We start from the raw sequence: 23291 nt of genomic DNA, 5'->3' as shown, positions 1-23291 counted from the left end.
ATATATATATATACACACACACACACACAAACACACACATATAAACATATATATACACATCATATATATATATATATACACATATACAAATATAGACATATATATATACACATATATATATACACACATACATATATATACATATAAATATATACACACTCACCTAAAGGATTATTAGGACCACCATACTAATACAGTGTTTGACCCCCTTTCGCCTTCAGAACTGCCTTAATTCTACGTGGCATTGATTCAACAAGGTACTGAAGGTTCTTTAGAAATGTTGGCCCATACTGATAGGATAGCATCTTGCAGTTGATGGAGATTTGTGGGATGCACATCCAGGGCACAAGCTCCTGCTCCACCACATCCCAAAGATGCTCTATTGGGTTGAGATCTGGTGACTGTGGGGGCCATTTTAGTACAGTGAACTCATTGTCATGTTCAAGAAACCAATTTGAAATGATTCGAGCTTTGTGACATGGTGCATTATCCTGCTGGAAGTAGATATCAGAGGATGGGTACATGGTGGTAATGAAGGGATGGACATGGTCAGAAACAATGCTCAGGTAGCCTGTGGCATTTAAACGATGCCCAATTGGCACTAAGGGGCCTAAAGTGTGCCAAGAAAACATCCCCCACACCATTACACCACCACCACCAGCCTGCACAGTGGTAACAAGGCATGATGGATCCATGTTCTCATTCTGTTTACGCCAAATTCTGACTCTACCATTTGAATGTCTCAACAGAAATCGAGACTCATCGGACCAGGCAACATTTTTCCAGTCTTCAACTGTCCAATTTTGGTGAGCTCGTGCAAATTGTAGCCTCTTTTTCTTATTCGTAGTGGAGATGAGTGGTACCCGGTGGGGTCTTCTGCTATTGTAGCCCATCCGCCTCAAGGTTGTGCGTGTTGTGGCTTCACAAATGCTTTGCTGCATACCTCGGTTGTAACGAGTGGTTATTTCAGTCAAAGTTGCTCTTCTATCAGCTTGAATCAGTCGGCCCATTCTCCTCTGACCTCTAGCATCAACAAGACATTTTCGCCCACAGGACTGCTGCATACTGAATGTTTTTCCCTTTTCACACTATTCTTTGTAAACCCTAGAAATGGTTGTGTGTGAAAATCCCAGTAACTGAGCAGATTGTGAAATACTCAGACCAGCCCGTCTGGCACCAACAACCATACCACGTTCAGAATTGCTTAAATCACCTTTCTTTCCCATTCTGACATTCAGTTTGGAGTTCAGGAGATTGTCTTGACCAGGACCACACCCCTAAATGCATTGAAGCAACTGCCATGTGATTGGTTGATTAGATAATTGCATTAATGAGAAATTGAACAGGTGTTCCTAATAATCCTTTAGGTGAGTGTACATATACACATATATATACACACATACATATATATACATATACATATCTACATATATACTGTATATACACATATATACAGTAATCCCTCTCTATATCGCGTTTCGACTTTCGCGGCTTCACTCCATCGCGGATTTTAAATGTAAGCACATCTAAATATATATCACGGATTTTTTGCTGGTTCACGGATTTCTGCGGACAATGGGTCTTTTAATTTATGGTACATGCTTCCTCAGTTTGTTTGCCCAGTTGATTTCATACAAGGGACGCTATTGGCGGATGGCTTAGAAGCTACCCAATCAGAGCACGTATTACATATTAACTAAAACTCCTCAATGATATAAGATATGCTTCCCGCGCGGTGCTTGATTGTTTGCTTCTCTCTATCTCTCTCACTCTCTCTGAGCCTGACGGAGGGGGTGTGAACAGAGGGGCTGTTTGCCTAGAGCAGGGGTCCTCAATCACGGTCCTGGAGAGCCGCAGTGGCTGCAGGTTTTTGCTCCAACCCAGTTGCTTAATAAAAAGCACTCATTGCTAAAGTAACACTTCTGCTTCACTTTAGTGATTTTGAGCCCTTATTGCTTAATTTTGTCTTAAACAGCTATTTTAATTGCTCCTTATTATCAATAACATGCAAATGACAAGAGAGAGCAGCATTTCTCCATTTAACTTATTTACATTTACACCTGTGTGTATTTATCTGCACTATTGGGTTTAATTAAATACTTGGAAGAAAAATGAAGAGAAAAAAGTGAAGGACTGAGAATTACTCGTCCATTTTAGCCTTCAAATCATTTGCATGATAGAAAGGGAAAGAAAATCTAGGATATGAGAATGACCTGACATAGCAGAGTTAATTTAATTTCATAGCTTGTTAGTGCTTTATTGGCAAGAATTGCTTTCTAATTAAGCAACCAGGTCAGAACAAAAACCTGCAGCCACTGCAGCTCTCCAGGACTGGGATTGAGGACCCCTGGCCTAGAGGATACGGACGCTCCTCTACAAAATGCCGCCTTATCACGGTGCTTCTGCATACTTAAAAGCACGTATTGATTTTTTGATTGTTTGCTTTTCTTATCTCGTGTTCTCTCTCTCTGACATTCTCTGCTCCTGACGGTGCTCCTTTGAAGAGAAGATATGTTTGCATTCTTTTAATTGTGAGAAAGAACTGTCATCTCTGTCTTGTCATGGAGCACAGTTTAAACTTTTGACTAAAGGGTGTTATTTCATGTCTAGAGGGCTCTAATAATGTTAACAGTGTGGGAGAGTTTATAAGGGCTTAAAATATATAAAAATAACCATACAAACATATGGTTTCTACTTATCGCGGGGGGTTCTGGAACGCAACCCCCGCGACCGAGGAGGGATTACTGTATATACAAATCTCCATATATATATCTACATATATATATTAGGGGTGGGACTCGATTAAAAAAATTAATCTAATTAATTAGAGGCTGTGTAATAATTAATCTTGATTAATCGTATGTAATCACACATGAAAATTTGCTCCAAATCGCAAATGTTTTTTTTTAATTTAAAAGGGTTTTAGTGGGCGACAGAATCAAATAATAGACATGGACATGAATATTGTAAACTAAAGCTGTTTTAATTTCTGAAAAAAATGCTTTTAAACTGCATTTGAATTCAAAACAGAAACAAAAATATCATCCCTGGTTAACATTGGGCAGACTTAAAAATAAAGTGGTAGTTTAAGTACTTTAAGTACATTTTCAGAATGGTATTGTCTTTAAATAATAATAACCAAAATTTCAACATAAAGTGCAGTTTTTCTTCTTAAAAAAATAAGTCAGAGACATAAAAGGTAATTTGACCAACTTCACCTTTAAACTCTGAGTAACCTTAGCCAAAATTATTTAGTATATTAGGCTAAAACAGTGTGATCATTGAACATTTTGTAATTAGATGTAATTAGAATTACTAACGGTCACGGAAGTCCAATGATCCCCAGTAAGAGCCACAAAGTCTGCTTTCTGTAATGCATCTGATTTTGCTTGCTTTTCAGTGTGCATCAGTGTAATCGATTACAGGGCCGCTGCTGGCCAAATGGGTGCCCTAAGCAGAAATTTACTTTTGTAAAAAAAACACCTACTATAGGGGCCAAAATAGAACTTTATTCAAATAAAAGTAAATACATAAATAAATTGTATCATTTATAAATTACAGTTGTAGCTCTACAGCAAAAAATACAAACTAAAATTACACTTTAAATAAAACATTTATAATAAATAAAATAAACAATAATAAACTGAAATAAAATCAACACTGTCATCTGCTGCAGCTTTCCAAAGTTCAAAATTTACAAAGGCACACTTCTGCTTTTTCTTGAGGCAAAGTCGTAAATGAGCTCTTCATATGATAAAGCTAATTCAGAGTTGATGCTGACAATTGCCAGACCACTCATGCGCTCTTGTGCCATAGATGAGCGCAAGTACGTTTTGATGAGTTTCATTTTAGAAAAACTTCGCTCAGCAGAGGCAACAGTTACAGGGAGCGTCACTGCTATGCGCAGAGCAATCCAGAGATTTGGTTACATGCACGGGCTTCATCTTGGGCTTTTTTTTCTTTCGTTTCTCGGCGCCGGACTGTTGATGTCTCTTTCCAGGAGCAGGCATATTGTTCAATTATTATCATATTTGGCCAAATAGGCAGCCGTAATAGAGGTGAGGGTGCGCTGCGTCATCACGTGTGCTTAGCCCACTCTGCGTTCACCATAAAATGCAATATATACGTTTATATTTTTGTTTATTTGTATATGTATATTACTAATAGTAATTTATTATTATACTATATAAAAATGATTTTTTTGAGCAGCTGGGATGGTGCCCCCCTGGGAGTTGGTGCCCTACGCAGATTGCGTACTCTGCGTATAGGGAGCGGCGGTACTGTCGATGTACCAGGAAATCATGCATTGACAAAAGTTCCCTTTGCTTGGAATTGAAAGTGTGATTAAATGCGTTATTTTTTTAACGCGTTATGAAGTACATGCATCGAAGCTTCTAAGCTGTGCTTGTGCTAAGAAAAGGAAACATTTTAAAAATAACGTAACATGATTCTGCGTTAACCGCATATTTTTTCATACATCCCAAACCAAGGAGATGCGAGGCTAAAATGAATCAGGAAGCGCACGTACATACTCAGTGCATCCCCTCTCGGGAATTGAACCTCGGATGTCAGCACTAGAGGCAAAGCCTCTACCATTACACCACTGCATGTGGCTTGTCTATTTGAGAGTATGTAGATCGGGGTATATATATACATATATACCCGCGTTTAGCAGCGGAGAAGTAGTGTGTTAAAGAAGTTATGAAAAAGAAAAGGGAACATTTTAAAAATAACGTAACATGATTGTCAATATACAGTAATTGTTTTGTGAGTGTTGCTGTCATCAAGGATTTGATCATCATTATTTCTTGCAATCAGGTTAGTATTTGGAGGATGTGTTTATTTAATGGTAGCTAAGACCCGACACTTAAATGTTTCTTGCTACAGCAATTTTAACTCCGTTACAAAGTGATCCAAAGTCTCGTTTATACCTCGTGTATTCTCAGTAAACTTGTATGTCGCGAATACCGTCATTCGTCGTAGGCATGACAAACGGCAGCGGGAGTGTGTCTATAAACTTAATATAAACTTACGGTTCACGCCGTGCTTTGTTTCCGCAGTAGCTGTACTTATGAATATGCATTGGCCTCGCTCACTGAGTGCAAGGGAAAAAAATAAAATGTAGTCTATAAGTTATTAATAGTAAAACATTAACATTTTGTTCAGTTTCTTTCTACAGCAATTTTAACTCCGTTACAAAGTGATCCAAAGTCTCGTTTATACCTCGTGTCTTCTTAGTAAACTTGTATCTCGCGAATACCGTCATTCGACGTAGGCATGACAAACGGCAGCGGGAGTGTGTCTATAAACTTAATATAAACTTATGGTTCACGCCGTGCTTTGTTTCCGCAGTAGCTGTACTTATGAATATGCTTGTATTTATGAATACGCTTGTATGCATCACTTGCTTCATAATCTTTTTCTGCCTTCTCAATTGTGAAATGGTGTTTTTTGTTCAGCGCTGTTTGGAGTTCTTCCTTGTTCTCTACGTACTTACGTAGGAGGCGTGATGATGTCACACGAAACTCCGCCCCCCACGGCCATCCAGCTCAACTCCATTACATTATATTGAGAAAAATAGCTTCCAGTTATGACCATTACACGTAAAATTTCGAAATGAAACCTGCCCAACTTTTGTAAGTAAGCTGTAAGGAATGAGCCTGCCAAATTTCAGCCTTCTACCCACACGGGAAGTTGGAGAATTAGTGATGAGTGAGTGAGTGAGTGAGTCAGTGAGTCAGTCAGTCAGTCAGTCAATCAGTGAGGGCTTTGCCTTTTATTAGTATAGATTCAGCCATCCGTTTTTTAAAAACATACTCGTTTGGCGCCTATAATAATCATGAATAGTCTGCATGAAGAATAGTTATATTTCATTTAATCCTATACAAAGATAAAAGGAATAATTTTTCTAAGAAGTTCATATAGACGCTGGGGGCTATGTGCTTTGGAAACAGTTGAAAAAATGACCGACGTATTCGTGGCTTGCCAAAGGGTCTTTACCATTTCCCAGAATGACTGCACGTTGAAGGCGATCTAACTTTTAGACCTATAAATGTCTAAAAGAAAAATCTATTTGTGGGGGGATACTTTTTATACACCGAGGATAGCTTTTTTTTAAAATACGCCATTTAAAAAGGGTGCTGTTGCCTATTATTTAACTGTGTGATTTTTCAAGGCTTATACGTATATAAAAATATATTTAAAACGGGATGGAAAAAAACGTTTTAGACCAATTTTAAAGCATCTCTCTTTATAGAGCGGTATTTTGGAAGTGCTTTATGATAGCAAATGTTTGCCAATCATTTTAACCGAACACAAGCAATGCTCGCTGCACCGCGTCTTTTGAATGTCTCCTAAAATCATCCTTTGTTTTACAAGCTGCATTCCACAAGGTAAGGCAATTTTTCACATCGGACGCAAACTGTTGCCTTGGTGCTGTGATTCGCGCCCCTCCTTTCCCCCTACTCTGCCGTCTCTGTGCTGTGAAGCGCATTTCTGTATCCCCAGAGGTCCGATCTGTTTAAGGCTATGGCTTTAAGATTCAAGGGACAAATGCCAGCGTAGTTTCGAATCCTGCTTCTGGTAAATGTCTGTGCTCCGTTCACTCTGGGATTATCGGAGTACAATTCAAACTTTTAGAAAACTATTCGCCATACTTTCGTGATGTATTTCCTTAGGGGCATCTGATTATTTAAAATGGGATGTAATGGATGGAACAGGGCTTTTTTAAGATATACTAAATATACATCCGAGGCTAGATTTTAAGACGTCTCAAACGTACTTTAAAAGGTCCCTGTTGCCTATTATTTAACTGTGCAGGTGATTTTTAAATCCCTTAACTTTAAAAGTTACACACATAACTTGTTCTCCCGGGCCGAGCATCTGCGCGATCGTGTGAGTTTGATGTGCGCTCCCGTTCCGGGTTAGGGTGGGTGGGGGATTGACAAGCATGCGCTCGCAGAACACAGTGCGGGGTGGGGGGTGTTTCTGTCAGCAGAGCTCCGGCCTCATACAGTTTGCAGCTATAGACGCGTGCCCGATCGCAGGGCTGTGCTTAGCTCTCCGGCTCTCTCTCTGTCTACACAGAGCCTGTCAGCTTTAAGAGTGAGAGCAGGGACTGCTAAAAGCCGGGCTGCTTGTCTTTCGAACTATACGCACTTGCCTGCGTGTACGCTTAGAGCTTCAGCCTGAGAATCTCATGCCGAGGCTGTCTGCTCAGCTCTCATGCGTCAAGAGTGCAGGGTTACTAACAGCTTTTTAGAGTTCCATGTACTCTGCTGTGTAGAGAGAGCCGGCATGTTGCTCTCTGTGAAAGGGTTTTCATGGAGTTGGAAAAAAGGATGTTTTGACTAAGATACAGCAAAGGTTAGATAGATATTTTAAATAAAAGATACATGTGGACTTACCCAAAGCAATATAGGCTATAAGGCAGATTGGTCCGGCAGGAGCCTGTGTGTGTCTGTATGTCCTCGGAAGAAGTGTGCCTGGAAGTGGAGGGACAGTGGCAGGGCCTTCATGCTGGGGACATATTGGTCGGGATGGCAGGGTCTGGATAGAAACTTGCCTGGATTTGTCAGGACATGCCCTGGGACACGTCCGTTCAAGTCTTGACAGTTTGTTTAATTAATCAGGTAGCAGTGTAATGATTTCAAACAGGGGACAGACATCCATCAAATTCCCCTTGACAGTTTCCTGAACCAATCAGGTGCTGGGGCGGTTCAACGATGGGGGGGGGCAGACATCCATCAAAAGGCCCTTGACAGTTTCCTGAACCAATCAGGTGCCGGGGGCGGGGCTAGGTCACGTGGGGGGAGGCATGACATCAGCAGGGGCGGGACTTTCGGTCTTGCATCATACTGGCTGGACATCCGGTATGACGTCATAGGGGGCGGGGCTTAAGGGTCATAAATCATTTTGACAGAAGGTCCATGCATATAACTACTGACGGCAGAAAGGATTATGGGCCTGAAACTGCACACTATTGAGAACTTGCACATGTCATGGTTCAGGAAACGTTCAAGAATGTTTAGCATTCCATAAATAAATTATGTTTTACATAAAAGTCCAAACTATCAGGCAGTGTGTAGATTATTTTTGTGTCTTTTTGATCTGATTTACAGAATCCCTCTGTGAGCTTTTAATTTGTTTTTTTTATAAGGATTTCACTGCAATGTCCTTACCTTTGGAGTTGTATCTTGTTTCATGCTCCAGAATAAAGAAATACAAGAGCATTATGAGAATAAATGTCAAATCTGAGGACCCTTTACAAACCAAATTAGGATGGTCAGCAACAGGGTCTGTACGTACCTCTCATTCTCCTCCATTGAAATATCAGCAAATCTGCCACAGCCAAATAAAGAAACAACGATAACCAGAAGACCACCAACCAGCTTGGGACTCCTGGGGAGAAAACTGAAAAAAAAGGAAGACATGAGAATGTGGGAGATCAGATAAGGGTGAGATGAACTAAATACACACAGGACACAAGTGTGGTTTGGACCTCAGCAGGTGTCATAGGCTTATCTGACCACAGTCACCTCGACCTCAGCACACAATTGTAAGCTAGCCAGAGAGTTCAAGCATCACAAAGACAGCTCAGTCACAAAGTACTTACTGTCATGTAGAAGACTCTGTGGTAGTACCCAGAGTGATGTCAAAACTTACACAGAAATAGACAACTGAATAAAGAAATACAAGAGTAGTTAGAAATGGAGGGAGAACTCAAAGTAAAATGAACTTTGTGTCTGAGCATTTCATTGTGCAGCTGAGTTTTTAACTTCCTGACTGGCAAACACTCGGTGGTTCAAATGGGCAGCCAAACCTCATTATCCCACACACTCAACATGGGGGCTCCAGAGGGCTGTGTGCTGAGTCCACTCTACACATATGACTCCACAGATGTACAGATGGTGTATTGGACATGATTGTCAAGTTTGTGTTGACACAGCTGTGAAGGGCCTGATTCTAAGAACAATGAGCAGGCTTACCAGGATGTAAGGATGTAAGATCTAGTTGTCACACTGGTGTCACAACAACAGTCTTCTACTGAATTTCAGCAAGACAAAGGGGCTAATTGTGAACTTTGGGAGAAAACATCAGAGGAACAACCACCTCCTCTGTATTAACAGCACTCCATTGGACAGGACTGACAGTTTCAGATGCCTCAGTGTCCACATCACAAAGGACTTGACCTGGTCCAAGTAATTGTAAACCTTGGTGAAGAAGGCACAACAACATCTGTAGCATCTCAAATGCCTCAGGGTTTACAGACTCCTCTCCCAGATACCAAAGAACTTCTACACATCTTCCACTGAAAGTACTTTGATAGAAAAAGTAACTGCCTGGTTTGGAAACAACAGGGAGCAGGACCTCAAAGCTCTAAAGAGACTGGTGTGGTCAGCTGAATACATCACTGGATGTGCAGCCTCTACCTTTGAAGATATCTACACCAAGCAATGTCAGACAATGACAATGGAAAATGATCTGTGACAACAGCCATCCCAACAACGGCCTCTTTTCTGTGCTGTGGTCAGGTAAACAGTACGACTGTCTGAAGACCAGAGAGACCTAGAAAGGAACTTCTGACCACCATCCATCCCATATCTTGAATGAGGAAAAGCATCTAGGGGTCCATGATGCCCTATTGTTCACTCTTTTATGTACAACCCAAATTCCAAAAAAGTTGGGACACTGTGTAAAATGTAAATAAAAACAGAAAGTAAAGATCTGCAAATCTCATATTTTATTCAGTACAGAACACAGAAAACATATTAAATGTTTAAACTGAGAAAATATCATTTTAAGAAAAGAATAAGGTCATTTTGAATTTGATGGCAGCAACATATCTCAGAAAAGCTGGGCCAGGGCCACGTTTACCACTGGGCAGCATCACCTCTTCTTTTAACAGCAGTCTGTAAACGTCTGGGAACTGAGGATATCAGTTGCTAGACTTTTGGGAGAGGAATGTTGTCCAATTCTTGTCTGATGTAGAATTCTAGCTACTCAACAGTCCTGGGCTGTCTTTGTCATATTTTTAATTTCATGTTTTCAACAGGTGAGAGGTCAGGACTGCAGGCAGGCCATTTCAGCACACAGGCTCTTCTACTATGAAGCCATGCTGTTGTAATTGATGCAGTATGCACTTTAGCATTGTCTTGTTGAAAAATGCAAGGACTTCACTGAAAAAGACATCATCTGGATGGAAGCAGATGTTGCTCTAAAACCTGTACAGACCTTTCAATGTTTATGGTGCCTTGCCAGATGTGCAAGCTGCCAATTCCATAGGCACAAATGTACCCCCATAACCTGAGAGATGCAGGCTTTTACACTGCACACATATAACAAGCCACATGGCCCCTCTCTTCTTTAGACTGGAGGACATGGCGTCCATGTTTTCCAAAAAGAATTTCAAATTTTGATTCGTCTTACCACAGAACAGTTTTCCCCTTTGCTTCAGTCCATTTTAAATGAGCTTTGGCCCAGAAAAGAAGGCAGCGTTTCTGGATCATGTTCATATACAATGGCTTCTTCTTTGCATGATAGAGCTTTAACCTGCATTTGTGGATGGCAGAGCCAACTGAGTTCACAGACAATAATTTCTGGAAGTGTTCCTGATCCCAGGCAGTGATTCCATGACAGAATCAGGTCTGTTTTTAATGCAGTGTCGCCTGAGGCCCCAAACATCATGGGCATCCAATATTGATGTTCAGCCTTGTCTCTTGCACACAGACATTTCTCCAGATTCTTGGAATCTTTTGATGATATTATGTACTGTAGATGATAAGATTTGCAAAGTCTTCACAATTTTACGTTGAGGAACATTATTCTGAAAGTGTTCCACAATTTGTAGACACAGTCTTTTTTGCAGATTGGTGAACGTCTGCCCATCTTTATTTCTGACAGACTCCGTCTCTCTTTATACTCAGTTGTGTTACTGACCTGATGCCAATTCACCAAATTAGTTGCAAAATGTTCCTCTGGCTGTTTCCCTTTTAGTACCACTTTAGTACCACTTACCAGTGTTTTTGAGATGAGCATTAAATTCAAAATGAGCTAAATTTTTCATGAAATAGTAAAAGGTCTTATTTTCAACATTTGTTATGTTTTCTATGTTCTATTGTGAATAAAATCTGGGTTTATGAGATACTTTGTACTTTGTTTTTATTTACATTTCACACAGCATCCCACATTTTTTGGAATTAGGTTATAAGTTAATAAGTATTTGATAGTGTTAAGTACTGCTGATATTTATTTACGTTTTTTTATTAATATTTTTTGAAAAGTGGTCTATTTTTATATTACTGTTATGGACCATTTTTTTCTCCTTTAAGGCACATTCATTGCAGTTGAGCAACTAGGCATTTAACTCAATTTTGTGTTATGGGTATAATTTGTATTTGATTTGATTTTAATTCTGTTTTTTTTGCATTAATCTAAATTGTTCAGAAATTGGTTTTATTCATCAAAGTCAGCCAGTCGTTCATTCTCAAACCCAGTTAATTCATTTCACAGCTGTAGTGGGCTGAAGCCAAACCCAGCAGAATTGGACATGAGGCAGGTAATAGCCCTGGATGAGCAGCAGTTCCTCACAAAACCCAATCACTCAAACACACAGCAGACTATCAGTCATTTTGGGGGTCATCTAGAGTTGCCATTCAGCCTCAGAGATGAAAATCAGATGAGAAAATAACCTTCTGGGAGTCACAGCAGATCAGAGTTAGTGAGAGGAGGAGTACTCACCATAAACAGTAAGGACTGAATGCCAGTCAGGCTTTGGCGCTTTACTTCTCATGAGACAGGAGAACACGTTGAACTCCTGCTTGATGGGGATGAAGCTGCTGACTCTGAGAAATCTCTCATTGTCCCGGTCTTCAGTGACATTGGACTCAGACGTCATGTCCACTCCATTCATGTCCCTCCAGGTCACGTCTGGTATGGTGCCCCACTTGTTAGCCGTGCAGTAAAGTTTGGTTTGCTGGTCCTCTGTAGAGTTGATGGAAATGGAGGGCTGACCACCCAAAACTATCAGGACAAAAGAAAGAGAACAATGAGAGGGGCACAAAGTAAGAGACAGCATGGCAGTCTATTGTGAAAGGATATAAGGAATAAACGTATTAAGAAAAACACACTGTGCATTTTAATTATATGAATCACTACTTAGGTACAATACAATAGAATACAACTTATTTTTGTGTAGCCCAAAATCACACAAGAAGTGTCGCAATGGGCTATAAAAGGCCCTGCCTCTTGACAGCCCCCTAGCCTCGACTCTCTAAGAAGACAAGGAACAACCCCCAAAACAAATCCTTTGTAGGCAGTTCAAAGAGAGACCCCTTTCCAAGTAGGTTGGGTGTGCAGTGGGTGTCAAAGAAAGGGGGTCAATACAATACAATACAATACACAGAACAGAACACAAGTCATCCTCAATACAATACAATAGTGCAATAATAGCAGAATCTAACAGTAGATGATATCACATAATATGATTTGGATTCGTTTAGAGTCCTGGAGACCTCAGCTATGAAGCTGCCTCCTCCATTTCACCAATCCACAGCTGAAACAGTGCTGGGCCAGCCAATCCAATGAAAGGACTCCTCTACCCCATGATTCCTGTGATCTTCCATCAGGGATGACTTTACCATAGGCAGGCAAAACAACTTGGCAGGTGGGCAGTGCCACATTTGAGTATCGAGAAGAGAAACATAATAGGTTAGGGTCAGTAACAAATTCTAACTATCATGTTACTTATGTTTGAGTGCTGATGACTAACAACAGAGATACTGTCTGTACAGTTAATCAGGAGCTCTAGTCAGGGTGTGCTAAACTGAAGCTGTGAGTCTTTAGCCAGGATTTGAAAGCTGAGACCGAAGGGGCATCTCTTATAGTAGGAGGCACTTAAGTGAGGCATTGGTGACCAAAAAAAGTGCATAAAGAAAAAAATTGTGCATAACTGGTTTATCATTTAAGGTTTCTGCTCTAGTGGGACAAAATTAATTTATCAATAGGACCTGAAGGCCAAAGAAGATTGTGATATTTCTTATTATGTTTGTAGCACAGACTCTCATTTCATTAAGCCTCTTAAGATGAGGTCCTGGGATGTTCAGTCTTTATGGTGTCTCCACCACACCCTGGCTCACACACTTATTATTATCATTATTATTTACTCTGAAATGAAATATATTTGAGCATTCAGTAATCAACTGCTAAGCCAATTCTTTAATGACAAATTCACTACTTATATTATAAAGTTGTGCTTATCAATTACACACAAACACTTAATAAAGTCAAAATAAAATTAGAACTTGGATATCTAAACAAGCACAATACTAACATATGAAATATGTGTTCTGGCAAAACAGCGCACTCACAAAGTCTGTGCAGATTTATGTCAACCAGAAACTGACCTGTGGTGTTATGGGTCCACAGCTCGCTCAGCAAAGGCCATTTAAATAATCACCGCCCTCGCGGCTTAATGAGGGGGCGTGGTGGCTATAGCATGATCTCCGGACGATCTGCGGTGTGGGCGTTTCTCACCTAGTGAACAGTTGAGGGACTGCCCACATCCGTAATTGTTCCTGGGATTGTTAATTTACTGCAGCTGCTATGGCCCCCCCTCTTAATATAAAAGAAGTGCGAGCCGGTTGGGGGAGATCAAAAAGAGAACAGATGAGAAAACAAAACGGAAAGAGAGAAAGTGAAGGATGGAGGTTACAGGAAGCGAGGGAGCAAGTCGGTGCAGGAGAGAGAGAGAGACAGAGAGACATACGGTGCGTGTGGGCGAGCGAGTGAACGAGCGCTTGCGGGCAGCTGCATGGAAGCCTGGGTGTTAGGCCGACACCCAGGAGTCGTAGTAGAAGTCGCTCCCGCTGAGCGATCAAGTAGCGGGAGTGATCAGTGAAGGGCAACTGGCCACGGAAGGCCGGAAAGGCAGCGGGAGTCGGGAGGCTTGGTGGTGGATTCCCCAGCGTGTGCGTCCTGGCCGTTGGGCGCGAACCAAGTCTCGGGCCTAAGATGAGTGCCAGACCGAAGCCAGGGATCGGGAGGTCTCCAGACCCGTGTGGATGTAAGTAGGAGGAAAGGGCAGCTGCAGAGAGAGCATCTCACCTGTTGAAAAGCCCAACCGGGAGAAGCAGGTGAGACGCTAGTTTAAAAGAAGCACTGGGCTTGGCATTGTTTTAAATACTGCTTCTGGATGAACGTTTTAACCTCGTTTTAAAAGGATTGTTTTTTTTGTAGTGTTTTTTAAACCTCCACAACTATTTTATGGATTATTTATTTAATGACTAAGTTGAAGCACTGCACCTATTTATTTGAACACTTTGCTTTGATTTTAAATTAATTTTTATTTAAATTGCACTTCTGGAATCATCCCCTTGCTATTTTGTTGCCTTCACTGTCTAGCTCATCTCGGTGACATTATCGACGGTGTTGGGTTCAAGGGCTCCCGAACAGCGATGGGAGCATGGAGCAGAACCCACATCGTCACATCACCTCATTACGTCTGTCTCCCAATCACCAGAATGAAAAACAAACACAAATGAAACAACTGAAAGTGCACTCCACATTTGAGATTTTCAACAGGTACTTAATGGGTCGCCAGGAGACTATGCATGCTTGTCAGAGACCACATCTCATGAGGCATCACAATTCACATCATGAAGACTCTAATCATCCTTTCTCTGAGATTACAGATTTGAACTGTGAACGGGTGTTGGTTTGGTGTTTCAGATTTAGAGCTTTTGGTGATGATCCATAGCTTTCCACATCTCAAGTCAATTCTCAATCTTAGTGTTTTGACTTCCAGTAATTCCAGGATGTTCACTGGCAAACTCAAGATGGGCCTGTTCATGTGCCTTAAGCATGGGGACCTTTCGGGTGCTGGAAAATTTCAATCCATTACAGTGTAGTGTGTCACCACTGGTGTTCTTGTGACTGTGGTCCCAACTACCTTCAGATCATTAACAAGCTCCTCCATTCTGTTAGAACCGTGTGCTGAGCTGGCCCTGGCATAGCACAATATTAGATTTACCCTCAAATTCTTAAGGAGATCAGTACAGAGTAGTTAACTAGACAGATACTATCAAACGGATGATTGATGACTTTAAGCCCCACCCCCAAATATGATTGATGACTTTAAGCCCTGTCCCCAAAATATGAAAATATGATTTATGAAAATATGAAAATATAGTTTTATTAAAATATGCTTTATGAAAATATGCAAATATGAAACTATAAAATTTGAAAATATATTTTATGTTAATATGATTTATAAGCTATAAACATACGACACATGGCTTTATTTTATAAACACTAGATTCAAAATGAATATTAAGAAATTAAATATACACTTATTTCCTGCATAGCCATAACTTTATAAAACGATATAAGATATTCAATCCCTCGCTCTAAGTTATAAACTCAAGACACGGCGCTTCATTTTATAAACACTAGATTCAAAACTAATAGTAAGAAAATAAATATACATTTATCTTGCCGGTAATACATAGCCACGTATATGTTCAACTTTATAAAATATTCACTTCTCATGCCTGTATGCATCCTTTTAAATTTCACTGATTCAAAACAATTAAGATTCACAGATGTTGCAGCAAATTTAATTATATCCCCAACGGGAATTCGCCAAGCCGAATGTGCCCCATTGTTTTAACAATATGATCGTTCAGACCAGGTCTCGTTACATTTTAATTTAATTTCCTTGCCATAACAAGGCGGCGCCTAGAAGTCAGCGCCTTTCTGTTTTTAATGATAATAAGTCCTTGTTTTCATGCTATTAATCTAAAAACGCTTACCTGCGGTTTTAAGCCTCATCAATAAGATTCACAGACATTGCAGCAATTACATCCCTACAGGAAGTCAGCGTCTTTCTGTTTTCATGATAATAAGCCCTTGTTTTCATATTATCAACCTAAACAATTAAGAAAAGTCTTAATGAGCCCCCGACATACTTAATCTAATTTGAACGTGTTCTATTTTTTATATCATAAAGTTTTAGCGTAAAATACTTATTCTCACCCCCGAATCAAAGCAATTAAGAAAATATACACTCCTTCTGATTTTTACTAAAATTCTTAACACGCTTTTCAGCATTGGCTCTGCTTACTTAATCACAAAACTGTTTTTTAAAAAACGATAAATGTCAAAAAGACTTTTTTACATTCAACTGATCTGAAAACAAAGTTATTAGATGAACTACCTCCTACTAACAAATCTCTCTTATATACCAAAATACACAATGATCTTAAAAACTTCCGCGTTGAGCACAACGCTCAGTGGTTTCTCGCTGTCTATGGTACTTGATATAAAGTTATTTATATGCCGAGTACAAACACGGCTCTTTCCAATACTGTATTTTAGCCTCGTTAAACGGGTAAATGTCAAAATAGACCTTGTTTCATATGGTTTGAATGTACCCCCATTTACATCAACTTTAAAATACACGTGGCGATCTAAGAAACGGCTCCACATATAAAACGTCTGCTTTTAGCACGACAATCTCTCAGTAAAACATAACGGGCGCCTTTTCTGATTTCTTAGATGTTACTCTTACAGCGGTGAGCATTTGAATGAGGCTTCTTTCACGCTACAAGGGTCCCCCCGTCCCATTGAGGAGGAACATCAGCAACTCCGCACCTATGAGCTTTCTCCCAAATATCCCGGGTGTTTTAGCTCAGCCCTACCAAGGCGGTACAGAGCATGACTTGGCTATATATAACGCTTTGCTGTCTATCACCACGCTAACTTTTCCAGCATTCCAAGTTTCTCTGCAATCTTTTTAAAAGGTAGGCCATTTCACTTTTCTTCCACAATGGCAGACAATGGAAAAAATACTTTTGTGATTGTTGGTAAGTGTAGATTATTGAAATATGTGCTGTTAATGATCGTGTCTCTCTTCAAACTGATGAAATTATATTCTTTTATAAATCCGTTTACAAATCAGATCAGTTCCAGCGACGAAGAGCAATCTCCAAGCCACCTCTCACCCGGAGGTAGGATTTCTGATTTTTAAATGAAAAAACTGTACCTACTCATCACGCTCAGAGTTTATAAATGAAATATTTTTCTTATTTCAGAAGGCTGTAGTTTCAGGCCGGTTGGTTGCTCAAAAAATGAGTCAATTCTTCTTTCGGCCGTACTTTTAAATTGAAATGTTGTTTATAAGACCACCTAGATTTAATACTTTTACAAGGAAAGTAAGGATTCAGTTTCACCTCAGGAATAGCCACAATGCCTATTTGCAGTTCTCATTCTCCCAACAAGGAAAGAAGATTTTTGTGCTAAAAGAGGACAGAAGTATATTATTCTGTCTTTTAGGCTGACTATACAATCCACCAGCTGTCTTTGGCTATCTAAATCCAATGCTTGGTTGGCAATTCTAAATGCTGAGCCCCTGTGTACCATACTTGGTCTGCCTGTATAACAGTATGCACAGAAATAGTGACATTAAATTAATATTATAACAAACACATTATAACACTACTGTTACACAAGCTACCACTCAATCCTTAGCCATCGTTGTGAAGGCCACTGCAACGTCTGTTTCTCCCCCGACTGCCGTCCGATTCCTAAAGAACTTATCAAGTGTGGTGATTGCAACCGTTACTGTCGGTCCCAATTTTGTTTTATTCAGCATACGATTCCTAAATTTAACGACAAGACCAACGATATGGAAGCGGCCTGTGACACTGCAAAAATGTGTCCCCTGTGTTACAAAACTTACACAGTGAATGCCACCTCAAAACCCCATAAATGTCGGCCCAAGGAATGCCGTGTTTGTAAAACAAAAATTGAAAATGATGCAGAAAACCATCAGTGCTTTATAGAAACCTTGAAGTCTGAGGATCGTTGTGAGAAATACGTATTTTATGATTTTAAAAGTCAGCAAGAAACGGGGGTGCACATTCCTAATTACATATACTGTAAGTCCTTGCGGGGTAAATCCTGGTTCTGGGCGGGTGAAGATTGTGTACAGCAGTTCTTTGCCAGATACCGTCGCCCCAAGTATCATGGCTATACCTTCATAGCTCACAATTCAAAAGGTTACGATGTGTACTTTTTAATGAAGTATTTGCTTGAAAATGGTGTGAACCTTCGTGTTACCACTCAAGGAAATAAGCTGATGTGTTTCACAGATGATGGTTATCAATTACATTTTATAGATTTTTTTGAATTTTTTAACAATGAAATTGAGTGCCATGCCTAAAGCCACGGGGTTTCAAGGTTCAAAAGGTTATTTCCCCCATTTCTTCAATACGGCTGAAAATCTGAATTATATTGGCCCGTACCTGGAGACTGAATTCTATGGCATTCAGAGCATGATGACCAAAGAAAAAGAAGAATTTTTTACCTAGTACGAGAGTGTCAAACATGGCATTTTTAATTTTAAAGAGGAGATGACTTTTTATTGTAAAAATGACGTTGAAATTCTTAGAACCGCATGCATTAATTCAGAGATGAGGTCATCAAAATTGGCAATATTGACCCGTTTCAATGCATGAGCCTGGCCTCTCTATGTATGGCCATGTACAGGCAAAACTGTATGCCTCCAAAGTCTGTAGGTATAATTCCTTCTGACCATTACAGTAGTAGTCAGAAAAACTATTCAAACGCATCTATTCAATGGTTATTGTATCTCTGTGAAACAGGAAAGTTGAACATTCGACACGCTCTAAACCTTGGGGAAGTAAAGAAGGGTTCTTTTTATCTTGACGGCTATGCCGTAGTTAAAGGTGTTCCGACAGCCTTTGAATTTGCTGGCTCTTTTTATCACAGGTGTCCAGAATGTTATGATTTAAACAGTACCCATCCTTTAACTGGCATGACTTGTGCGGTGATGTACCAAAAGTTTATGCGAAAACTGGAAATATTTAGGACAAAATTTAATTTAGATGTGCGCGTGCTCTGGGAGCATTCTTGGGAGACAATGAAAAAACAAGACCTCGGGCTACAAACTTTCTTAAAACACTGTGATTTCCCTCAACGTATAAAACTGAGGGACTCGTTGTTCGGCGGCCGTACCAACGCCATAAAATTGTACCACAAGGCGGTGGGCACCAAACAGATTCACTATTATAATTTCACTAGCTTGTACCCGTTTGTGAATAAAACAAAAATGTACCGGGTCGGTCACCCCACCATCATTTTTCACCAGTTTGGCGATCTCGGCAGTATTTTGGATTAATTAAAACCACCGTCCAGCCTCCATGTGGTCTCAATTTTCCAGTCCTACCTCTCAGGTTTTGCAGGAAATTAATGTTCACCTTCTGTCGCACCTGTGCAGAGACAGAAGCTCAGATTGTGGACTGTCGTCACACAGAGGATGAGAGAGCTTAAACCGGTACTTGGTGCAGTGTGGAAATAGCAAAGGCCATTGACAAAGGTTATAAAGTTTCAAAAGTATACGAGATTTGGCATTACCCCGAACGTACTTCTGAGTTATTCTCAAACTATATCAAGCTTCATCTAAAAGGAAAGCAGGAGGCATCGGGTTATCCTGCCTGGTGTACTGATGAGGCTTCCCGAGACCGTTATATTTTAGATTATTATTATTAATAATATTAGAAGGAAGGAGTACAATCAGTCCGCTATAACATCGCCGTAAATCCAGCTAAGAGACAGATTTCAAAGTTGTTTTTAAATTCTTTTTGGGGTAAATTTGGGCAAAAACCTCTCCATCTCACTACTAGCTTAGTCAAGGACAGTGAGGAATTCTTGCAATATATTTTCTTCAAACAGTATAATGTTTCTTATTTTGAATTTATCGGCAATGAGATTGCTCAAATACAATGGAAGTGTGGCGATGAAAAGTATACCCTACCTGGTAGAGTTAATGTTGTCATTGCTGCTTTCACCACTGCCTATGCCCGGTTAGAGTTGTACGATTTACTGGACAGTCTAGGGGAAAGGGTGTTGTACCACGACACCAACTCTGTCATTTTTACTTCTCAACCTGGTCAGTACAATCCTCCTCTGGGTGACTATTTAGTAGAGCTCACCAGTGAGTTAAATCCTGATGAATATATTACAGAATTTGCATGAGGCGGTCCAAAGACGTACGGGTATAAGACAGCACAAGGCAAAACATGTATGAAGGTAAAAGGTATCACCATCAATCACGAAACCGGTAAAATTATAAACCTCGAGTCACTAAACAATCTAGTTCAGAATTTTGTGACGTCTCATGAAGCCCTTCCTCAAGAGTTACTGGTTCACGGTAAGCAGATCCATCAAAATAAAAACTTTTCACTTTAGAAAACAGACCACTCAGGAAGAAATTCAGAGTGGTGTATAACAAGAAGGTTCTCCTAAAAGATTACAACACAAGACCTTATGGCTGCTAAAAGAGATTTTGACACACGCCTTCATATTAACTGCTTTCAAAGATTATATCTTTTGTTGCACACACACTCACATAGGGATCATCCACACAATCATCCAGCACATTGATACCACCCACTGGGGAAACTAACAGCCTCTGTCCCTTTTACTTGCAGACCAGAGGACAAGTAACATAATGACTGTTGATGACACTTTCAAGTTATCACAGGAGGTCTTACCTCTTCTACCCAGTGGGCAGCTTCACCACAGAAAACCTTTTTCAATCCTGGCTGCTTGAGAATGCTTTAAAGCATGATAATGTCTGAAATATTTTTTTCATTTGGACTTTTCCTTTACATTTCTTTATTTGCCTGACATTAAATGAGTCCTCAGTTGGTCACCAAACCTTTATTTACCTTCTTGTTGACTTTTATTTACACATTATTATAGGTTTTTTAGGTCACTGAAACCAATTATGATTATAGTTTTTGCTTTTGAATTTGTTTCTAGAAGTTAATTATTTTTATCATGCACTTAACAACATTGCTATGCAGCATTCCTTGGATAAAAGGTCAGCCCTGTGCACTTCCTGGTCATCCAAGGTCAATGATAAATCTAAAGAAATCTCTGCATGTTTAGTGTTCGTGTATTACTATTAATGTTGAAGGCCTCTTTTTCTGTCTTCGACTTTGGTTTGGTGTTTACATTTTATGAAAGACAGAATAGACCCATGGCTACAACTTTCTTGGCTTGCATTTTGAAAACAACTTCTCTTGATTACTTCTATTATTGAAAGTTTTCCTTCCTCATTCAACCAGTTTCCGCTCCATTTGTAATATATATATATATATATATATATATATATATATATATATATATATATATATATATATATATATCACTGTAAGATATTCAAATCTTGAAAAATACAGCGCATTTGGAAAGTATTCACAGCACATCACTTTTTCCACATTTTGTTATGTCACAGACTTATTCCAAAATGGATTAAATTCATTTTTTTTCTCAGAATTCTACACACAACACCCCATAATTACAACGTGAAAAAAGTTTACTTGAGGTTTTTGCAAATTATTAAAAATAAAAAACTGAAATCCCATGTCCATAAGTATTCACAGCCTTTGCTCAATACTTTGTCGATGCACCTTTGGCAGCAATTCCAGCCTCAAGTCTTTTGAATATGATGCCACAAGCTTGGCACACCTATCCTTGGCCAGTTTCGCCCATTCCTCTTTGCAGCACCTCTCAAGCTCCATCAGGTTGGATGAGAAGCGTCGGTTCACAGCCATTTTAAGATCTCTCCAGAGATGTTCAATCGGATTCAAGTCTGGGCTCTGGTCTGGCCACTCAAGGACATTCACAGAGTTGTCCTGAAGCCACTCCTTTGATATCTTGGCTGTGTGCTTAGGGTCGTTGTCCTACTGAAAGATGAACCGTCGCCCCAGTCTGAGGTCAAGAGCGCTCTGGAGCAGGTTTTCATCCAGGATGTCTCTGTACATTGCTGCAGTCATCTTTCCCTTTATCCTGACTGGTCTCCCAGTTCCTGATGCTGCCACCACCATGCTTCACTGTAGGGATGGTATTGGCCTGGTGATGAGCGGTGCCTGGTTTCCTCCAAACGTGACGCCTGGCATTCACACCAAAGAGTTCAATCTTTGTCTCATCAGACCAGAGAATTTTGTTTTTCATGGTCTGAGAGTCCTTCAGGTGCCTTTTGGCAAACTCCAGACGGGCTGCCATTTGCCTTTTACTAAGGAGTGGCTTCCATCTGGCCACTCTACCATACAGGCCTGATTGGTGGATTGCTGCAGAGATGGTGGTTCTTCTGGAAGGTTCTCCTCTCTCCACAGAGGACCTCTGGAGCTCTGACAGAGTGACCATCGGGTTCTTGGTCACCTCCTGACTAAGGCCCTTCTCCCCGATCGCTCAGTTTAGATGGCCGGCCAGCTCTAGGAAGAGTCCTGGTGGTTTCGAACTTCTTTCATTTACGGATGATGGAGGCCACTGTGCTCATTGGTACCTTCAAAGCAGCAGAAATTTTTCTGTAACCTTCCCCAGATTTGTGCCTCGAGACAATCCTGTCTCGGAGGTCTACAGACAATTCCTTTGAACTTCATACTTGGTTTGTGCTCTGACATGAACTGTCAACTGTGGGACCTTCTATAGACAGGTGTGTGCCTTTCCAAATCATGTCCAATCAACTGAATTTACCACAGGTGGACTCCAATTAAGCTGCAGAAACATCTCAAGGATGATCAGGGAAACAGGATGCACCTGAGCTCAATTTGGAGCTTCATGGAAAAGGCTGTGAATACTTATGTACATGTGTTTTCTCAATTTTTTTATTTTTAATAAATTTGCAAAAACCTCAAGTAAACTTTTTTCACGTTGTCATTATGGGGTGTTGTGTGTAGAATTCTGAGGAGAAAAATTGACTTAATCCATTTTGGAATAAGGCTGTAACATAACAAAATGTGAAAAAAGTGATGCGTTGTGAATAGTTTCCGGATGCACTGTACCTTTCGTGAAGGTGTTAGCCAAGTGTCAGTTTAAACTTTGAGGTTATGAGCCCCTCAGTAATACAGATTTCCATGATTTAAGAGTATAGTGAGAATTCAAGCAAAATGACACCTTTTACTGGCTAACTAAAAAGATTACAATATGCCAGTTTGCCTGAAGAAAGAGCCTGAGTTACCTTGAAAGCTTGCATATTGTTATCTTTTTAGTTAGCCAATAAAAGGTGTCATTTTGCTTGAATTCTCACTACATTCATAATGGCTAACACGGTACAACACCCTAGTACTACACACAATTTAAGTGAAAAAGAAACTAATGGCCAGGAGATGAAACTAATGAAACAAAAAGAAGAACGTTAAATCCAAAACTCGCAGAAAGAAAAAAAAAAACAATTATTAAAACCTGGAACCCTACGCCAAAAT

At 40.1% G+C, this 23291-nt stretch overlaps 1 protein-coding gene across 3 annotated transcripts in view; it reads right to left on the bottom strand.

The window, feature by feature from the left end:
* Positions 1-23291, bottom strand: part of LOC120521464 (butyrophilin-like protein 2) — a 113724-nt gene that overhangs the window by 49922 nt on the left and 40511 nt on the right. For 2 of the 3 annotated variants that reach the window (XM_039743064.1, XM_039743068.1), the window contains exons 4-5: positions 11740-12021; positions 8308-8412 (exon numbers count right to left, since the gene is read on the bottom strand). In XM_039743064.1, the coding sequence (XP_039598998.1) occupies positions 8308-8412; positions 11740-12021 (387 nt within the window). The remainder of the gene's footprint in view (positions 1-8307; positions 8413-11739; positions 12022-23291) is intronic. The other variant, XM_039743067.1, reaches the window with a different exon arrangement.

The sequence above is a fragment of the Polypterus senegalus genome, chromosome 2, assembly GCF_016835505.1.
Source record: "Polypterus senegalus isolate Bchr_013 chromosome 2, ASM1683550v1, whole genome shotgun sequence".
Lineage (NCBI taxonomy): Eukaryota > Metazoa > Chordata > Cladistia > Polypteriformes > Polypteridae > Polypterus > Polypterus senegalus.
This window is presented reverse-complemented; position numbering and strand designations above follow the sequence as displayed.